Below are 20,196 nucleotides of genomic sequence, written 5' to 3'. Positions count from 1 at the left end.
CATCTAGCCAACTTTTCTCTGGTAGTGGAAAACCCACTTATTTTTATTTCATCAGTCAACTTGGGGCCTGAACTACAAAGTTTGGGATATTCCAGCTCTAAATGAATAGGAGGAGCTCAACTTGCACCTTCATAGGGTTGCAGCAGGAAACTGAGGGCAGTGCAGGTGTGGGTGCATGACCTGCAAGAGCGAGCAAAGCACAGGGAAGAAAAATAATCTTGTGGTAAATGATGAAAAGGGCTTAATGGGGAAAAGCTTACCATACTGAGATTTAGTGTGCTCATGAATTGCCGGAATATGGTTTCCTGAGCCCTTTTTTCAGCAGTTGTTGTGGACCCCAGCGTAACTGTCTCTTTCCTTCCAGATAACAAATGAGGATGCGAGGGGAATTGGAACAGGGGAAAAAAAAAATAAAATAAAAAGGAGAAGGGTAGAAGGACAAAGCCCAAGCAACAGGAAGATCAGACAGTAAGATCAGGAAAAGCAAATAAAACCCAGGAAAAGCAAATAAAACCCAAGTATTAAGAGGGTGCTCTGAGCAGTGTTTACCTACCTCATAAACAGCTTACTCATGCATTTAAAATGATTGAAAATCTCAGTTGAAGGTTATATAAAATACAAGGTGCTATCAGCAGTCATAAAAAAACCCGAAGCACCTTTCATGACTGTGAAGAATTTTGATAGCCCCTATCTCTGACGTACCAGCATTCTCCACTTCATGGTGTTCTGGTGATTTTTGGGAATCCCTGCTACTGTCACTGTTTCCAGCCCGAGATCTGACAAGCCTGAGGGCTGTTGGGTGAGGAAGAGTTTCTTTTTATTTCTTGCAACCAACCAACCAAAACATTTGGATTTTTTTGCTGAAATTTTCCACCTTTTCATTCAGGTTCACACACCTCAGAGAAACTGTGGTAGCCAGTGAACTTTCCTAACAGGTTATGAGCTTCATAATGAAGATGACGAGCCACCCCTTCTCCAGGGCAGCACCAAGCTGAAAATACACGTGATGTGCCAGGCCAGGCTTCTCTTTCCAGATCAGAAATCCCAGCACACAGCCCCCAGCCCCGCTCAGGTCTCCATCGGCTGGAGCAGATTTTTCAGGGATCCAAGAGCGGGTCAGGCAAGAACATGGGCTTCTTACAGCTGACACCAGCCCGCAGCGCTCACCCATGGGTGTCTTGCGTTCTCTCAGGATGGCTGTAACAGCCAACTCCAGCGGTTTGCTGCCTACCGGGGGTGGGTTTTATGGCTGAAATGGTAGGTACGCTTTAATGATAAATGAGTCTTGCTATGGCTGTACAAAAAGTACTTTTTGCCCTCCTTCAAAACAGTTGCAGGAGACAACATACAGACATACCAACCGACCGCTCCTAAGGTTGCGCCACCGGAGCCGGGGCAGCAGGCGAAGGGGTTTAGGGCCGCCGGTTTCTCATTCTGGCCGCTCTTCACACGCCCCGCGTTCAGCCCCGGCTCCTCTCCCGTCGCTTCACCGCGCAGGGGGGCGCAGGGCCGCGGCCGCTGATCCCCCCGTGAGGCGGCTCACGGCCCTGCCGAGGGTCACAGCGCCGCAGGCTCCGCAGCGACCGCGAACTGCCGCTGTAACGCGGCCCGGCGGACCCCGAGCTCCTGCCGCCGGGCCAGGCCGGAGCGCAGCTGCCGCCCCGCGGGTCCCAGCCGGGGGCCTCCGTGCAGCACGGCCCGAAGAGCAGCGCTGAAGAAAAAGCGGTAGGAGCTACTGATCTGCCTGCGGGAGCTGCCGATGCGCTGCCGCGGCTTGTCCGGCCCCCGGCGCCCGGCCCGTGTGTGCGCAGGGCCCGGCCCCGCCCCGCCGCTCCCGGCCCGTAACCAGGAAGCGGGAGCGGGAAGCTGCGGCGGGCCGGGAGGATGGCGGGCGGCGGCGGGCCGGCGGTGAGCGGCGGGCAGGGGCGGCTGTCGCGGGGGGAGTGGGGCTGCAGGAGGGGGCGCTGAGCGGGAAGGGGGGCGCTGAGGAATGGGGCTGCTCGGCGGAAGGGGGCGGTGAGTGGAAGGGGGGGCTGAGCGGGAGGAGGCGCGCTGAGGAAGGGGGGGGCTGAGCGGGGGGGTCGCGCCGAGTAGGGGGGGCTGAGGGAGGGAGGGCACTGAGGAGTGGGGGGGCTGAGTGCGAGGGGGGCGCTGAGGGGGGGCGCTGAGGGAGGGGTGCTGAGGGAGGGGTGAGGCAGCGGGGTGCTGGGTGGGTGCTGGTGCACTGGTGCAGCGGGGCTGAGGAGGGGGGTGCTGGGGGGCGGTGTGTGCGAGGGGTGCTGGGGGGCGGCCCAGGTGCCCAGGACCACCCTGCCGTGCCGGTGCTGCGGCAGCGGGGCCCAGTGAGGTGGCGGCCGGCCTGGGGCTGGGTCAGAGCCGGGGTCTCAAACCTCCCGCGGGACACAGGCTGCCGCATCCCGGTGGGCGCTGCGGGCAGGGCCGTGGTGCCGGCAACCAGCCCGGCAGGGCGCTTACAGGGGGCCTTTGGCCCCTGGCCCCTCTCCGCACCCCCCTGGCCCCTCTCCGCACCCCCCTGGCCCCTCTCCGCACCCCCCTGGCCCCTCTCCGCACCCCCCTGGCCCCTCTCCGCACCCCCCTGGCCCCTCTCCGCACCCCCCTGGCCCCTCTCCGCACCCCCCTGGCCCCTCTCCGCACCCCCTGGCTGGGCAGCAGCTCCTCCATCAGGTGCTTGTAGCTGTGCTTCAAACGAGCACCTTTGCCTGTAGTAACACTGCTGGACAAGTCTAGCCAGCGTGCCCGGTGACGCCGAGGTGGTGGTGTATGAATAATTGATGGATATTTTGTTAACCAACAGTGTAAAAACCACTGCCACGGGCCCCATCGGCCTCCCATGCATGCCTGCCACAGCGCCCATGGGGACGAGGGTCCGCCGGCGGTGCCGGGGCCGTATCCCGTTGTCGAAGACCCCAGCACCTGCGACATTGTCAAGGCTACGCAGTAAGTACATGTTCTGTGCCTGCAGAATGTTGAAACAGATGGGAGTGTCCTCAGGTGTGAGCCAGGGTGGATGTTTTTATAGAGGGAAGTTTTACGGTTCCATTTTCTGCCCCTAGTGAAGGAAGAAAAATCACATAAAGGCCCTGTTGCAAATGTTTTGATCATAAACAATAGTATCTCAACCAGGTTTGTTAGGTAGAAATTTCCACTCATCAAGGCTCCACCCAATTCGTTTTGCGAGACTTCTGTTGAATGCAAGGTGGAATTTGCTCAAGTAGGAGCTGCTGGTTGATGCTTACTGGGATTTACTTGTTCTTTTGTATGTGGTTGTCTCTGACTTTAATTTGACATTAACAAATGGATGGTCAGTAAATATGGTTGGGGTTGTTTTTCTCATTTAAGGTATGGGATATTAGAGCGATGCAAAGAACTGGTCGAAGCAGGATATGACGTTCGACAACCAGACAAAGAAAATGTGACTCTTCTTCACTGGGCAGCAATAAACAACAGACAGGAGCTGGTTAAGTAAGTTCTGGAGTCCTCGTGAAAGTAACACGGGTGTTCTGCCACTGTTATTTATAATCACTTTGTTGCTATTACACTTCAAAACAAAGGAACGTGCTGCTTGAGAAGAAAAGCAGAAAATTCAAATTTTAACCCAATTACTTTTGTGCAAATGTCACTGAAATGTAACATTACCACGGTTTCTTTATATGTGAAATCATGTAGTACATGAAATAGTTAGATTTTCCTAGTGGTTTTTTTTGTTTTGTTTAACAAAGATTAAAGCTGATTTTATAAGTGCCTTGCTAATTAATACATTTTTTTCTTACACGTTTTCTCAGAACAGCATCCTTTACTGTGAGAACTCTTGTCCATTTGCTTCTCCAGTGAATTTTTTGTAATTATGAGGTATTTACTGGTAGAACTATGTTGTTATTAGTATTATGTTTTAATGTTTTATTATGTCTATTCTTAATCTTATTGTGTTGCTGTTAAACAGGTATTATATTTCCAAAGGTGCAATAGTGGATCAGCTAGGTGGAGATTTGAATTCAACTCCTCTTCACTGGGCCATTAGGTACGCTGCTTGCAACTACTAGTTGTAAATCTGTTAGTATTAACAGTTATAATAGCATTCTGTGTGGTGCAGCAGTGATCGTCTTAAACAAAATTCTGCGGTATGTTTATTTTATTGAGATAAAAGGAATTTCATGGCACGTCCATAATAATGCTGAAATCTGTTTTGTGATCCCTGACAACTTTGCAGGGCACAGCAAATGTTATGTTATGCATAACATTTATTATTTGTGTTATTTGTGTTATGCATATATCTGTGTTTTAGTCACCGGGACTCCAGTTTCCTTAGGGCTGAAACAGAACTGTTCAGACATTGCTTCCTCAGTTCTGCCTTACCAGGCGAAGGAGGCTTGGCTGCACTGGGGCACTGACGTTAGCGGTTGATGCTAATTAGGGCACAGTTTAAGTCTGAAAAATTTGGGGTCGCTGTTCCCCTCAGGTTGCAGCCTGCCTAGCTGATAGGCCTTCAGTTGTTTTAGCTTCTGCACTAGATTGCCTTGGTGTGCTCTTGTAAGGCACAATCACGTAGCAGTAGGACCAGTGTAAGGTGTCTTGTTGGGAGGCATGCAGAGAGGTCTTTGGCCTTCATCTCCCAGTGACGTTAGCTTTTCCTCTTGGGCTCCTTGTAGCTGCCACCACAAACATGCAGTGTCTCCTCCAGGGTGGTGATACCTATTGGTGCTCGCGCATGTTTCATGCCTCTTTGGATCTGCTCTATGTAATCTGCATCTGCTCTAGATTACATCTGTACAACCTGATGCAGTTTGAAATTGTACAGCTTTGGCTTCTAAGACAGGACTTGAGTAAAATGATCAAAAGAACAAGGCACTGCTCATCTGGGAAAAACATAACCTTAAGTAATTATTCTGGGATAATGTCTCTTGAGTGCAGATTCTCACACTGGAAGATCAGTGCTTTTTTCGGGGCCATCTTAGCTTTCTGCCAAACAAAGTTAGATACTTCTGAGAAAGGCTGCTCACAGGATAAAGTACTGTAGAATAACTATTGTATTCTAAATTAACAGTTTGTCTTAGGCTGATTTATTAAGGTATATATTCAATATAATTTTATAATATAAACTTTTAAAATAACGAAGTAATTTCCTGGAAAAAACCCACAGGAATCTGAAAGGACTTTTTTTTTTTTTTTTTTTTTAGGTTATCTATGACAATTATTTAGGCAATGCTTTCATTAAAATTTCCATATCTTTTTTTTTTTTTTTGTCATCTCTATAGTTTCATTTCATATATCGTTACAGACAAGGTCACCTGCCTATGGTCATCTTATTGATGAAATATGGAGCAGATCCCAGCCTTATTGATGGGGAAGGATTCAGTAGCATTCATTTAGCAGTGCTGTTCCAACACATGCCCATTGTAGCTTACCTTCTGTCAAAAGGCCAGGTATGTTGTTGATGTCCCAAGTATTGTTTTCTACTTATGACCAGCTGCCTGCATGTACAATGCATTTTAGAATTAACTGGTTTGTTTTCTAGTTGATGAGCAGGTTTTTGACAACTATTTCCCTGAGCCATAAATTCACAGAAGCTTTGGTTTATTTTATATATATATGTTTATATTTGTGTTGGATTTTTTTAATACTGTCCTCTGCTTTTGTCTTCCCCACACATAGACATTGACATACAGATGAGAGTGTTTAAGAGAGTTTTTTTAAGCTATGCAAACTTATGGTACTTTATAAATTACAACTGGCTTTTATACTTGAGAACAAAAAGCAGTATATGAAGTATATAATCATGAAGGATTAACTATTTTATTAGAATTTTGTAACTAGTAATGTGTTCCATTGTTCTTCACTTGAAGCGTGCAGAATAGATTATCAGACTAGGTCTGCTTTTTTTTATTACAAATTTCTGGTTTATTGTATCCACTTCAGTTGATATCTACTTAGCTTACACCTGAAGTAATCAGAATTCATGACAAGTGTAACAATTTGCTAATAAAAATGAGAGGAGAGTTCTTATATGTTTTAGACTGTTTCTTTGAAACATGGAGTATTAAGATTTAAAGATTTGGTGAGTTTATTTTCTTTCTTAGAGAGCTCTCTTCAGTAGACTAATTGACTTCTGGAATGTAGGTATACATGGTAAATATCACAAACCTAAGGAAGTTATTAGCACATCTGTCTTACACTAAAAAATCAAAGTGATTAAACATTTCTTTTAAGTAAATCTGTTCTAATGTAAAGATGGGTGGAGGTGGGGAAGAAGGAAACTTTTGTTGTAAAGAAGGAAGAAAATTAGATAATGCAAGTTAGATGTTTAAATAATAATATCTTGAGGTACATAATCATCCTTTTTTGTTGTTTTAATGAACCAGTTTTATGTACTTGGACATTCTGTTATGTACCTCTGTTTATACAAGGAAGATGGTTAGCATTGCTTTAAAAGGTACATTTTATTTTTAGTATTTTTGCATGAAAGGGGAGGAGAAATATGGTTAACATGATTCTTTTTAAAATATCCTTACTGGAGACTCAGCATAGTCTGAAACGAATGACTTGCAAGGCTCATAGAATATCTGGCGTAGGAAGAGATTCATGAGGATCATGGAGTGCAACTCCCTGCTCCTTGCAAGACTAAAACTCGGTGTTAAATGATTTGCCTTCTCTTTCTCTATATGTGGCTTTTTTTTTTCTCTCTTTGAAATGAGAATGAGAGGAAAAAAAGGTAAAAAAAGAACCTGTGATTAGATATCTTTCTCCATTTTTTCTAAATCCTTTCTCAGTCATATCCCAGTTCTCAATGGCATCTGTATCTGGTCCCTTGATTTCAGTGTGTCTGATGCAGAAGAAAATGGAGCAGAGGAGCCATCATTGTTAATAAGTCCCATCAGTATGGGGAACAAAATGTTTAAATGTGTTAGCTGCTTGGCTGGTATAATTTTGTTTCTTTCCATTAGTGAAGCTAAGCCTGTTGTAGAGTTCCGAATGTGACCATCTAACTCTGTTTGCTGAAATCACTGGTAATCACTTGCTTGTTATCTTTTTCTTATACTTAGAACATCGACACGACAGACTTAAATGGCCAAACACCTTTAATGTTAGCAGCACAAAAAGTGCTTGGGTAAGTAGTGAATAACTGAAGAAAAATCTGTTTTATTGTACCCAAGAAGCAGTGAGGTGAATTTTTTCTTATGAAATGTTTTGTTAAACTGACATTCCTTTCCCATTTTTGGTTGTACTAAAATGTGCAGTATTTCTGAGGTAGCTAATTGGGTATAGCAAAGAAAGTCAAAAGAATTTCTAAAAGAAGTTTAGGTTTGTGGCTGAACTGCCTGCAGCATTATTGTGCTTTCTCAGAAATGAAAGTAAATGGAGATGGATGCAGTAAAATGCATTTAAAATAAAATGCGGAGATGTAGGCTTATGCACAGTGTTGAAGAAAGATACAATCTGTCTATATATCTCATAGCTGTTAAAATGGTAAGATAACATAGTCTGGAGAAAGACCCTCTGGGCAGGTCCTGAGTTGTAAACTTGGATCTGCCATTGATGAGCTTGTTGTGCAGCTGTTATTTAACAGAGGGGAGCAGTGGTTTTTATAAGGTGTTCAAATTTCATCTCCAGTATAGGTTATCTTCTGTTTGTTAACTTTTATGCTTTATTTTCATCTAGACCAGAACCCACGAGGTTTCTCTTAAAGTTTAACCCCTCCTTCAATGCTGTAGACAATGTTCAAAAGAATACTGCACTGCATTGGGCAATAACAGCAGGAAATACTGGTGCAGTGGATCTGTTGCTGGAAGCTGGTGCTAGCCTGGACATAAAAAATGTCAAGGTACAATTTCTTCCATGATATTTCATTCCATGTGGCATGAACCTGTAAAATTAATGTAAAGAAAAATCTGAGTCCTCTCCGCTTTGGACATCCTTTGCAAGGGGTGGTTGACCAAGAGCTGGCATCCTTAGTCTTTCCCAAAAGGAATTAGCACCTTTCCTGTGATGTGGCTCTAAGTATGAACATAGAGATTCTTTGCAACGTTCGTTTAGTGAACAGCCAAGCCTTGGTCACTCTGAACATAATTGTGTCTTCTGCAGAGTCTCCTTCCCTCCCTTTGTTCTTTTTTCTTTAAGTTGGTGGTTTTCTCTTCAAAACATTGTCATGAGGAGTGATGACTTTGGCCAGATTTTAGAAACAACAGTGTCTTGGCCTCTAGCGAGACTCTTAATAAAGACTTTGAAAAGAAGTGTATGTCATCCTGTGAAAAGCAGTGTTTGATGATGCCTGCTTGTACATCCAAAAGGGCTAGCCACATGTGAAAGTCTTTGTCATAGTATTAGTAAAAACTGATAATGGGAAGTATAAACGTTGAAAGTATTGATTGCTATGACTATATAGATATGTTTGTGCAGTGTAGTTGTTCCAAATTTGTGTATTAAGCTGTACAGCTTTACTATCTGCTGCTTCTTTCAATTCATACATGTGACTTGGGATATTGCTGTTTGGTTTTAAAAAGTGAATGTGAATGAGAGACCTTCCCTCTCAGTAAGCCTGTAATAGTCTAGCGGACAGTTTAGTGTTTCAGGTTATTGATGACAGTCCAATAGTTAACATCTGGTTGCACGTATCAGTTTTTATAACTACGAAGCATTGGATTAAACATGTTAAAACTCAGAGTGGCGAGGGTGGGCTAAAACTCTACTTTTAGCTATACTTATTTCTTGCTTCTGTTAGGAAGGAAAGCATTTATGTGTTAAGTGCACGAATAACTAACAATTTCTGTTGTTAAAGGGAGAGACACCACTTGACCTTGCTTATCAAAGTCTGAATCGCTTAATGGTTTATATGGTAAAAGAGGAAGAAGGAAGGAGAAGCAGAAGAAATAACAGGTTACTGAAAATAGTAGAGAAATATGAGGTAATTTCCTGAGTGATAACTAATGGAAATAAGGCTAACACCATTCCATGTTTAGAATAACATGCCACTTAACTATTTTCTAATGAGAGGATATTCTAAGGTTTCTGACACTGGATGCCCCAAAATAAAATAACTTCAAAGCACATAGCAATGGTTTGGGTGGGGGTTTTGTTTTGTTCCTTCCCCGGTGTATTTCTGTGTCACCTCGTCTTACCCACCTTGAGTCTTTCATCATTTGTTACTGCATTAACTACATACTTTTGAAGCAAGTCCTGCTTTAATATTTTGTCATATTTTAACAATAATCAATTTAATAGCTCTTCTTGCTGTTGGCATCTTCCTTGACATTGCTGTGGGCCATAGGATACATCATGAACTTAAGTTCTGATTCGTGGCTTTTGAAAGGAGGTCTGCTTCTTTTCCTGCTCTTTGGGACGGCTCTGTCTGTGAGGTTTGTGGCTTTTTCTCTCTGTATGTGTTTTTGATTGTTGCAGACACCATGTAAGGTATTTAATGTGGTGTTGTTTTCAGAGTTTAGTTTCGCTGAGCTTAAAAGATACCTCCTGAGAAATGGTTGCAGAGCATGTGAAGAATTTAAATGTATATAGTTTTTAGAATGACCATAGAAGTTGAATGTATCTAGCTGTGCAAAATAATAGTTTTACCTCACTGAAATATTTCAAAAAATTACAGAAGTGAGCAGTCTGCTAGCTGATTTTAATGATCAAGAGTGTTATTGAAGGTTTGCATCTGGTAGACACTGAGATATCCATGAACAATGCTTAGAAATGTGCTTTATCTCAATTCTTCCTTCTGTATTTGTGACACACAACGAATTTTGAACCAGTCCCTCCCCTCCTGGTCCCTAGGCATCCCAGTGTTATCCTAAGCTGTTTCACAGGTTTGCATCTTTCTTCAGTGGTGCCTGCAACAGTCGGCATTCATTGACATGGCAATGCTACCGGTGTGCAAATAGAGATCGTACTTTTCACCTGGTGCTGTGGCACTTCTGATGTATAATATAATATTAGGGTCAAACAGTGCTCTTCATTTTTTGCATTGTTAAGCCCCTATGCATCTGGCTAAAGAATGCTTTTGAATGACAATTCTTGATTACTTTGAGAGACTTGAAGTGTGCTATGTGTGTGAGGTTTTTAAAATAACAAAACAGATGATTTATACTCTGTGGAGTTATATTTTAAATATATCTTTTACAATATTTTTTTTTCTTTTAATATTCTTTCAGGCAACTTGTGGGGCTCAGGAATCTAAGGTATCTTCCCGCAGCATTTCTACTAAGTTCAGTTTTTTGGATGTCTGTGACCTGTTTTTTCTGGTTCCTGCCTGATATCCTTTATACTCAAGAAATGCAATAGAACTCTCGTTACAGTTCCTAATAAATCTAAGCCTAGTCACGAAAATATTAATGAGCAGTCCCAGATAATTCCGCGTGACTGTGAATGTCTGATATTGGGCAGGGGTGAAATAACTTTGAGTTCAGTTTGAAGTTACATACGAACTAAAAATCTGTACCTTATTTTATCTTTGGCAGATATTTGTGTGCCATTCTAAACTGTTTCCTATGTTAATGGAATATCAAAATGAAGACGTCTTTATTATAAAGCTAATTGTTAGCATCTCTGTGTGACCCTCTAATCTTCGTCATTGAGACGCTCATACAGTAATGTATTTTCACATGTGTTATAACCAGATAACACATACGTTGATAATAATTTTCGAAGCATCTCTTCTTTCTAAAATGACAAGGATTTGACAGTTAGGGGTATTTGTGCTTCTGCTTTTAAAAACAACACTGCCCCCCCCCCCCGCCCCCGCAAAAAAAACAAGGATCAAATTTCTTCATGTCCCTTCAAAACAGTGTCCGGTCTTTTTTCACAGGTTATGCCACATCCTTGGTGTACAATGGATTAATCACTATTTTTTGTTTACTTTCTTTGAGGAGGCTTTGTACTGATGAATACAAAAATGTTTTAGTAGTTCACACTCGCTTTTCAGTGCCCTGCTCTTCTGTTACACAGGGGGTATCTATTTATTTATTGATCATTTTTCATGAAAAGGCCTTTAGGGAGTTACTTAGAACCGTAAATGATTTTGTACAAATTAGCTATAATATATTGCTACACAATTTTAATTATCTGTTACTTCGTCCTTTAAGTAGCATTTTCTTTTGTACTGTTCCCAGTTAAGATGTCTTTAATCAAATTATCAGGATAAACTTTGATGAGCTGACCAAGTGTATTCCCGCTGGGGATACATGCATACACTTGTCTAAATGAAAATCATGTTATTCAGTGTTGCATTGTGAAGTTGTAAGGTTTTCTTGGTGTCATCTAAATGAAAAGAAAAAAATCCCCGCGATGGGGGTTTGCGTCAGACGCTTTGCTGAAGATAGTGAGAACAGCGATTTTTCTTGAAGGTTTAATCATAGCTTGCTGAGATGGGCAAGTGGATAGTTTTCCATTTCACTGTCCAACCTTTGTTCTCACGGATGTGTTTTCCTTCTGGAACTGGCCACAGGATCTGAGTGTCATAAGTGTTCAGTATTTTAGTTACCTGTATTTATGTCTGTCAAACTGGTCCTCTAGACTGAATGGAAATCCAGTTGTCCTACTTCAGGACTTTTCTCAGCTCCAGAAAAGCAGTAGAAGTGCAAACAGAGCAGCAGTATCCGCGAGAAATGCACCATCACTTTGACTTCTGTAAGTGCACCCTGCAACTGTGTTGTAACAAACACAGCTATAAGTCTAGTAACATACAGTGCTGGTATTTTGTAATTTACCATCTTGATTTTTAGACCTGTTTGCAGTGTTATTAGTTCATAAGACAAAACTACCTTGAGGCTGCAGTACTTGATTTTTAAGAGATATTCACCCTCTGTGGTTTATATAGTGACTGAGCATTTCCTGCAGATGAGATCCAGGCTTGGGCTCCATGAGTGCTCCTTGGTGGCGTCATGGACTGCTCTTTAGCAGCCCAAGCTCTCAAGTTTGATGCTTGAATTTAATTGGTATGAAACTTGTCCCCTTCAACATGCCTCTGTTGCTGTATAGAGACAGTTAATCTTGACATGTTCTTCTCCCCCTTTCACCTGATATGCACATATTTTTAGTCTGTAGTGTAAAAATTACATTCCTAATGACTGTGTTTCCTCCCTCATGTATAATAATAATTTGTCTGCTAGAGAACTTGCAGCAAGTAACTATATATATAAAGTACCGAATTTAAGTCTGCTTCTCTGGAGTTTGTGAAAGATGAATTCTGTCCGCATACTGTAATTGAAACAGACAACTGCTGGGTAAAAGCCAACAGTATGCAAGAAGAAAAATGTCCAATTAGACCAGAAATTTGTCATTTCATCATCATGGATTTTATAGAGTATTTGTGAGGGAAGAAGAGTTCCCAGTAGCTCTCCCGTTACGTTCAGAAGTGTTTAGCAGTGTGTGCTAGTTTTTTTGAATGACAAAGATAGTTCCAGGATTATTTTTGTTTGTGTTTTTCTGTCTGACTCTGGTTGGTTGTTCTAGCTGAAACAAACAAGAGAGGGCAAGACTTGAGGAAACAGTCTGAAGAAGAGGCTGTTCAATGACTTGGAGGTGTGTGCAGCAGTCAGACAAACCTCTCAGCTGCTGGAGGCTTAGTAACTTTGTGTGTCTGACTGGTATGGTTTGAATAAAAAAGAACTTCAGAGGAAAGAAAGAAATGGAATTAATTTTCTATCTGTTAAATATTCAAAGGCAAAAGTCTGCACTCTGCTAGTGAGGGTGACAGAAACCTATATTGTGATGCAAGTTGGTACAGTTGTAAAAGGCTTCTCCAGTGCTCAAACTGGACAGAATATTCAACTTCTCTGATGTGATGGCCTCTGAAGAACAGAGGGGATCCTTCTATAAAAGTGCAAGTCATTCTTCCACTTCTTGAATATTGCTTGTACAATAACAAACTAATTTTAGAATGTTTTATTTGTTTGACAAAGAGTGATGGTATGCAGGATAAGAATATATTCCTTAACCTGAATATTACATGTAACAGATAGAATATTTGAAATTACTGTCATGTTAAGCACGGTGGGTCTTCTTTACTCTTTCTATAAAACTTGGAGAACTGATCCTGGATATATTAAGACTTCAGAAAAAGAAAGAAAAGAGGTAGGTGATTTCATAAAAAAAAATGGAAGGGCTAACCTGGTGCAACACATACGTACTTCTGACTGATTTGTTTGTTATCATGTGCAGCTTTGTTAAACTTGAAAGCATTGAATACTCTTCATTCTTTTAAGACTTTTCTGCAATGTCATAGGCAACAGAGATTGTAGATAATTTCTCCTCCTACTGCTCGTCTCCTCATCTTCTTCATCCTGCTGTAATTTCCTCGCTTCCATCTTCTAATTGAAACGTGAGCTTTGCCCAAACATTGCACAGACCCACTGATGTTGTATGAAATAGATTTACATAGAACTTCAAAATAGAAATTTTGTATGGTTTCCACTCCAGTTGTCTAAGGTTAGAAAGAGATATTCACTGTGCTTTCCTACAATTCTCCATGCTCATAAAACATACCAAAGGCTAGAAATGACTTAAATTTTGTCATGTGCTTGAAGATGTGTATAATGGTTTCACTTTTGTGCTAAAGCATCATGTAAATGACAGGCTGTTTCCTAGTTGTAGTTTAGAAAGGCGAAAAGAAATCATGGCCGATCAGTCTGTAGAGAATTTAATATTTGTTCTCCCCAACCTGTGGATAAAGGAAGGCATTTTGTTTGTGATCTCATTGCTCCCTGTGAAGTTGGATGTCTTCAGATTGTCAGGGAGAATAAACTGCAACTTTAACTGGTTGCCACAGGACTAGTAAACTTTGTCTGTCTAGTACTCGTAAAGGAACAGTAAATACAGCAGCTCTCCTCGTCTCTGAAGTCTGGCTGACTATATGAGAGGTACCATGTATCTCAGTACCATTTCTTTTTAAAGTATATTTCATCCACATTAATTATTAATTTTGGCAACGTAGGGATACTTTTCAGAATAATCCTGCATGGGTGAAGTTGCGTTAGGCTTTGCTGTTTTGTGTTTTTCATGAAGATTTTAAAAAACAAGTACTTATTCCTAGTAGTGCTTGGCACTCAAAATGCTTATGAACTGCAGAGGGCCTAATGTAAAAATCTTCATAGATCCTTCTGAAAATGCAAAACCACCAAATGCAAGTGCAAACTGCTTTGTCTTTCAGAACATTGTAGCTCTTGCAGAAGCAGGTTGCTTGGACTTCAGAACGTTTTGCACATCATGTCTTGTAAGTGAGGCTTGGGTATTTGTTTTCCGTTTGAACCTGGCTTTTACTCGATACTGTTGTAAATAAAATAATTCTTCCTTGTTTGTCACGCAAGTTTTACATATGTGGTTTGTTCTATATTACTTAGGTTTTGGTTCTGATTTTGTGTTATGGTGATAAGAGATGCTTTGAGATCCTTGGGCTCTAATATTAATAAAATAATAACAGTCTCTGTCTCTTTTTTTTTTTCTTTCCTAAATTGTGTGATTCTCATCTATGTTCTGTGTTATGAGGTCTGTTATATAGTAATTGTGCAAATATGACGGTACCCATGAGATGATGTTCTAAACTTTGAGCAAAACAGATGCTTTTGCTGTGACTGTATATTTTCCCTTCATTTTCAACTAGGTAAGGAAGCCTTTGAGATCTGTGCATTGCCTTGCTTGTGATTCATGTGTAGCCAGATACGATCAGCATTCTCCCTGGATTGGACGATGCATAGGTAAGAGTGTTTGTTTTGTCAAATTTGAAAATATCACATATTTAAAAAGTTGTAGAAATAACATTTATCACCTTAGAGAGAGAGCACACCTGTTACAAGAATACACAGTTGATAGTGAAGGGCTTATTGATAGGTGCCAGAGGGAAATTAGTTAGATGGCAGAGAGAAAGGCCACTAAAACTATTAAAGGGGTGGAGTGCTCACCCTAAGAGCAGAGACCAACCAGGCTGGAACTCGTTCTTCTGAAGGAAGAAAGAACAGAGGATATGATTGAGGCTTTTTTTTTTTTTCTTAAAAAAGGCAATGAACGTGGTGGCTAAAGTGAATGCAGAACTGTTATTTGCCAAGCCCGTCATACTAGGACTGGGGAAGGCTTAGTGAGGGTAGCATTTGGCTTTAAAATCAGTAAAGAAAAAATGTCTTTACGTGGCCATTAGTGAAATTTTGGATTTTGCTGCAGTAAGGGATTGCAGATACAGGCAGTATCAGAAGGTTCAGAAAGGGATTAGACAAATTTCTGCACAATGTGTCCAAAAGGAGATACTAAAAGAACTAGACAAGTATGCACACTGACATTTTGATGCAGTAGCTGTGGATGAGGAGAAGGAACTCTAGAAAGTGACCAGGCTCATGTGTCCTCCTGAGCTCATGTTGCCTGTTGTTGCTATTAGAGATGGTGCAGCGGAGCAGCTGGGTCACCGAGATAACCCCCTAGGGTGTTTTTTATGTTCTTGTGTTCTTTGAGAAATTCTTTCTTCCATGCTGTCTCATTACTGGTGATGCTCAAGATAGAAAAATTAGAGCTTTACCTCTGTAACAATATATTTTTAGCATATTCTTTTGCCAGTAGTTTTTATGTCATGTTAAATACTTGGAAATGTTTTTACAGTGTTTACTATTTACAAGGTAGTGAAACATCCTTATGATTGTTTCAAAGCCTTAAGCAATACTGTTTGTAATTAAAAGAAGTGTAACTGTATATTTTCATGTAAGAGTTTATCTAACAGAAGTCTGGTTTGGTTTTATGTGTATGTTGGCAATTTTGGAGCACACAAAGGTCAAGCAATTACACTGACTAGCTAAGATTTTTCAGTCATATGAAACAATTGTACTGTGTGTGAGGAGAACTATGGCTGAGTAATTCGTCCTCATATAGCTAAAACAGCAGAAGGCATGCTCTGGAGAAGAGGCAAATCCTGGCTGACTTAATCAGAATTAATTCTGATCTATAAATTGGGATGGTTTACAGGAGAAAGCTGAGAAAGAGATCAGCCTTGTCAAACTCTCTTGAGGATAGCAGAGGTTATAAATAAGTAGTTAGTTTTTATTCCTTTAAACTTAAGGGGACATGCAAATGCTGCTTAATTTTAAAATGGCAATTTTTTTTCCCCTTGCTGCAAATTCAGGAATTGGGAACCATCGTTACTACATATTGTTCCTGTCTTTCCTGTCCATGACCTGTGTCTGGCAGCTTTATGGAACTCTTCTGTGTATGTATCCATAAATTAACTTCAATTTACCTTTAAGGGATGTGTGTGTATAGACTATTTTTCAGCATTTCATTTCCAGCAAGTATAATTATACCTGCACAAATGTTAACATATTTCAGCAGTGATGTTATCTTGTAATTCTGTCTTAAAGTGAAAATGCATCATATCTGAGTCTTTGGTGAGATACCTGATGACATTTATGTTGAGTAAGAACTAAGATACAGCTCTACTGGGATGGCCATTGGAAAACACAGTATTGGAAAGCATTTTTTTGAGAGAAGAAATAGGGAAACCGTGTGGAGGAAGGTCAGGTTACAGGTTCTGGTCTGGATACCCTTTACTGTAATAAAAAATACATCTGTAAATACATTATTGCAAAGGCTTTATTGATCCTGATATTTTGAAATATCTATATTGAACACTTGTGGAAATTTCTTTTTTTTTTAATGTAGTGATAACTTGGAAAAGAAGAGAACTTTGTCTCGTTAACAAGTCCAAACTGTTTCTCTGAAAATCAAGAAATTTCTTGGAAGAGAGAGTAGAGCTCTCACAATGTAGTTCCTGCATATGAATTGGCATAACACTAACCGTTTAAATAAAAAGTAGAGGGAGTTAATTTCATTTTATTTTATATTACCTCACATTATGTTGAAATGAGTCAATACTCTACGTAGACTGAAGTGAACCTGCTATGGCAGTGGAGGGCACAGGACACCCATGTAAACATGAGTTGCTTTCCTGTGATTTGTGGTGGTCTTATATATGCAAAAAGCATATTATTTCCTCCATTTCCCTTATGTGAAGGAAAACCTCTGTTGTTCCACTGACACAGAAGGAAAAAAAATTGCTGTGCTTTTAGTTTGGCTTTTTATTTTTTTTATAGGTTAAGTACATATGTGGTAGGCTTTTAAGAAATGTACAAAAGTTGGACATTCTAGTTTATGTCTGTTTAATAGTAGTAAATTACTGCTTTCTTGGCTTTGTCACCGTCATGTCGTCTTTTGTTGATGATGGTGTTTATGACAAATGATACTTTTTTGCCCTAAAATTACAAATAAACATGAAGCAAAATTTCAGAAGTTTTGACAATGAGAGATGATGAGTCTTCAGTATCATACAAAAACTATATAGTCAGTGCCTTGAATGTTCCTTCTGTGGATTATGAATGCATAATGTAAAGATTAGGCAGCCAGAATAGCAAGCAGTCACATATCTACATGGGTGCTTTTAAGTGGGAACATGATATATTAAACATGGTGTTTCTAGATCATATTGCTGTGTAATATTCATTCCACATAAATAATCTTTGTTCAGTTCTTAAAGTGGCCTAAAACCATAATTAGCGGATTATGTATCTTGACAGATTGGTCAAACCATTGTGCAACAAGTTACCATCAAGATGGAGCATGGACATACTTCACACAGATAGTATATTGCTCTCCATGGATTTCTTACATCTTCACGATAGCCTGTTTCCATACTGTATGGGCCTCACTGTGGCTAACTGTTCAGCTTTATCAGGTATTATTTTGCTTCAGTTTATGCTCTTCGCTTAAATAGTCATCACATTAAAACTTTTCCCTAGATGATTTGCTCCCTAAAAACTTTGTGCCTGCTTTCCTTGACTAATTAGTGTCACTTTTTAGGTGCTTTTCTTAAATCTCAGTGCAGTCCTTTAAGTACACTCAGCGTTCCCATATTAAAAGTAGGATCATGGTTTGCAAATCATTCCTATAACTGAATTCATGATTTACTACTCATCAAAGATTCCAAGCCTACGAAAAGATGTGGTTAATGGCAAGAAACTTACTTGACTAATAGAACTAGTATTACTGCCCTAAAAATGGCACAAAAGCTCAATAGCACAATTAGTCCTGAATTTAAAATTCTATGGCAGAGCTCAGCAGTGTGTCATTAGACTGTATAAAATCCCTTTGCCACGCTAATAAATATATGACCTGGATTTTACCCTGATGAGGACTGTCAAATTTCTTGTTTATGTTTTTCTTGGAGAGAGCTTGGCTATGCAAACGATATTGAGCAGAGCTGTCTTAAAACATCTAGGAAACAGCTTGTTTAGCAGCTTTTAGGAAAGCTGTCATTTGAATATGTGTTAAGCATACTGAACTAAAGACGTGTTAGGAATCTTGTTTAAAAGTCAAAAATCCAAAACTTTAAATGTGTACTGGTAGTTTTCTGTGATGTTCAAGACACTGAGATCATGTGCTGTGGAAGAACAACCAGGGATCTAAGTGGGATATTTACAGTTAACTCCTGTGTTTTGTACACAGGCATTTGTAAATGCAGCACTTTGTGATATTTAGCATGTCATTCAGTGAAGTACCCTTGCAGCCATTTATAAGGGCTTTTAAGATTTTTGTTGATTTAAAAAAAAAAAAAAAGATAATGGACAAAGGAATAAGTAAGCAGAAATGCAGAAAAACCCCCACAAATTTAATTGTGAAACACAGTGAAAGAAGGCGTGGAATCAAGAAAATGGAAAAGTTATTTTTGAGTCTTTGACATATACTTCATCTTTTTTCTAAGGTGCTTTGTCTTCTACAGAGGATCATTTTCTACCAATTTGTGTGGTACAATATGGACGAAATCTGAGCAGATAGATGCTTAACTGCTATAGATCTTAAACTTCTGCAGATCTGTTTTTGGGGGGGTGAGGTTGGGGGTGTTTTTTACAGATTTTACTATCTGTAAAACTACAGTCTTTACAGTTATCCCAATTAAGCTCAATGGAAGCGTTAATGTTACAGCTTGCTGGGTTCTGCTTTAGTCCAAGTGACATTTAAAAACATACTTTTCAGTTATTTATTATGGCAGTAGTTACTTACTGGCTGTACCTAACAAATCTCTGCCCCTCTCTCCTTTTTCAATAGTTTCTTTTGGTATTGCCAGAATTTTCATTTGTGATTATCACATCTTAACCGCTAGTTATGTTTTCCTTTTGGCAAGATTGCATTCTTGGGATTGACCTCACATGAAAGAATGAACCTGGTGATACAGAGAAAATGTTCTAAGCATCCTGTTTCTCTCAGGAGAACTCCATACAAGTGAGTATTAATGAATAGTGCATTTAAGTGTGTATTTTTTCAGTACTGATTTGCTGCACTGCTTTGTAACTGAAAAAAAGTGGTAATCTCTGGATGTGCTGTAACGAGTTGCGCTAAGAGGAGGAAACGAACCTTATTTTCCTTGCTGAGAACTTCATTTGCTCTGGGACCTAAACAGGCAGCCTAACAACTACTGGGTTTTGCCTGCATGGCTCAGTGTACAGGGAAAATATGTGCCAGAATCTGACCGTGGCATTAATCGGTAGACACCATCTTGAGGAGGAGGGGTTGTTGTCCTTTAATTTGTTCATCAGCCTAGGTCTGTTCTTTAGGTTCAACAAGAGAATTAAGGTATGAACTGGCCCCTTTCCGACTTGTCTTGCAATGTTTAGCTCAATAGACAAATTAGTACCAAGTTTTCGCTGTTATGTTAGGAGTTTGTGTTTCCTCTTATGTGTTAACAGATGAGACCTTACTAAGTTTTAAATATTTGAGTTGAACTTAATCTGCTCTCATTGTTTAACGTAATACAGGTTGTAAAAGTACAAGAAAGGAATAGTGCTCGATAGAGAACTGTTCTTACGTTTCTTCTCCCAGAGCTGTCTTCATTGACAGCCTTACGTTTAAATACTGTCTCATGGTGTATGTGTGTTTTTGAAGTTTGCAGTCTTCTTTTGTTTGGTTTATTAATGGATATTTCTCTTGTTTTCAGTCTTGGATGCTTCCAGAATGTTGCAGACTTTTTTCAATGCAGTTGCTTTGGTATGTTCAAACCCAACATAGTTGACTGGACCAAGCAATACAATCTTTTTCATCTGGCAAAGGAGAAGAATGTTCATTCTGTGTGAAGTTCTACTTTATTTCTAAAACTGTTGAGCTGAAAGCTAAATAAAACTGCATATTTTGTTAATTTTTACAAATTCTTCTGAAGTTTCTTGG

The 20,196-nt window shown here is 40.3% G+C and overlaps 1 protein-coding gene across 2 annotated transcripts; it reads left to right on the top strand.

The window, feature by feature from the left end:
- The first annotated feature begins 1,792 nt into the window (after positions 1–1,792).
- ZDHHC13 (zinc finger DHHC-type palmitoyltransferase 13) lies at positions 1,793–20,177 on the top strand. 2 transcript variants are annotated; one of them, XM_040608803.1, is made up of 17 exons: positions 1,793–1,908; positions 2,816–2,958; positions 3,361–3,483; positions 3,962–4,039; positions 5,297–5,441; positions 7,059–7,123; positions 7,675–7,837; positions 8,792–8,917; positions 9,235–9,368; positions 10,164–10,264; positions 12,959–13,083; positions 14,159–14,221; positions 14,609–14,702; positions 16,109–16,192; positions 17,556–17,713; positions 19,160–19,257; positions 19,970–20,177. In XM_040608803.1, the coding sequence occupies exons 1-17, from the start codon at positions 1,885–1,887 to the stop codon at positions 20,103–20,105; spliced, it is 1,860 nt and encodes a 619-aa protein (XP_040464737.1). In that variant the 5' UTR covers positions 1,793–1,884; the 3' UTR covers positions 20,106–20,177. The 2 variants fall into 2 exon arrangements, with proteins under 2 accessions (XP_040464737.1, XP_040464738.1); XM_040608804.1 differs by lacking the exons at positions 1,793–1,908; positions 2,816–2,958; positions 3,361–3,483 and adding an exon at positions 3,832–3,870.
- The last annotated feature ends 19 nt before the right edge of the window (positions 20,178–20,196 follow it).

Source organism: Falco naumanni, chromosome 10 (assembly GCF_017639655.2).
Source record: "Falco naumanni isolate bFalNau1 chromosome 10, bFalNau1.pat, whole genome shotgun sequence".
In the NCBI taxonomy this organism is placed as follows: Eukaryota; Metazoa; Chordata; class Aves; order Falconiformes; family Falconidae; genus Falco; species Falco naumanni.
This window is presented reverse-complemented; position numbering and strand designations above follow the sequence as displayed.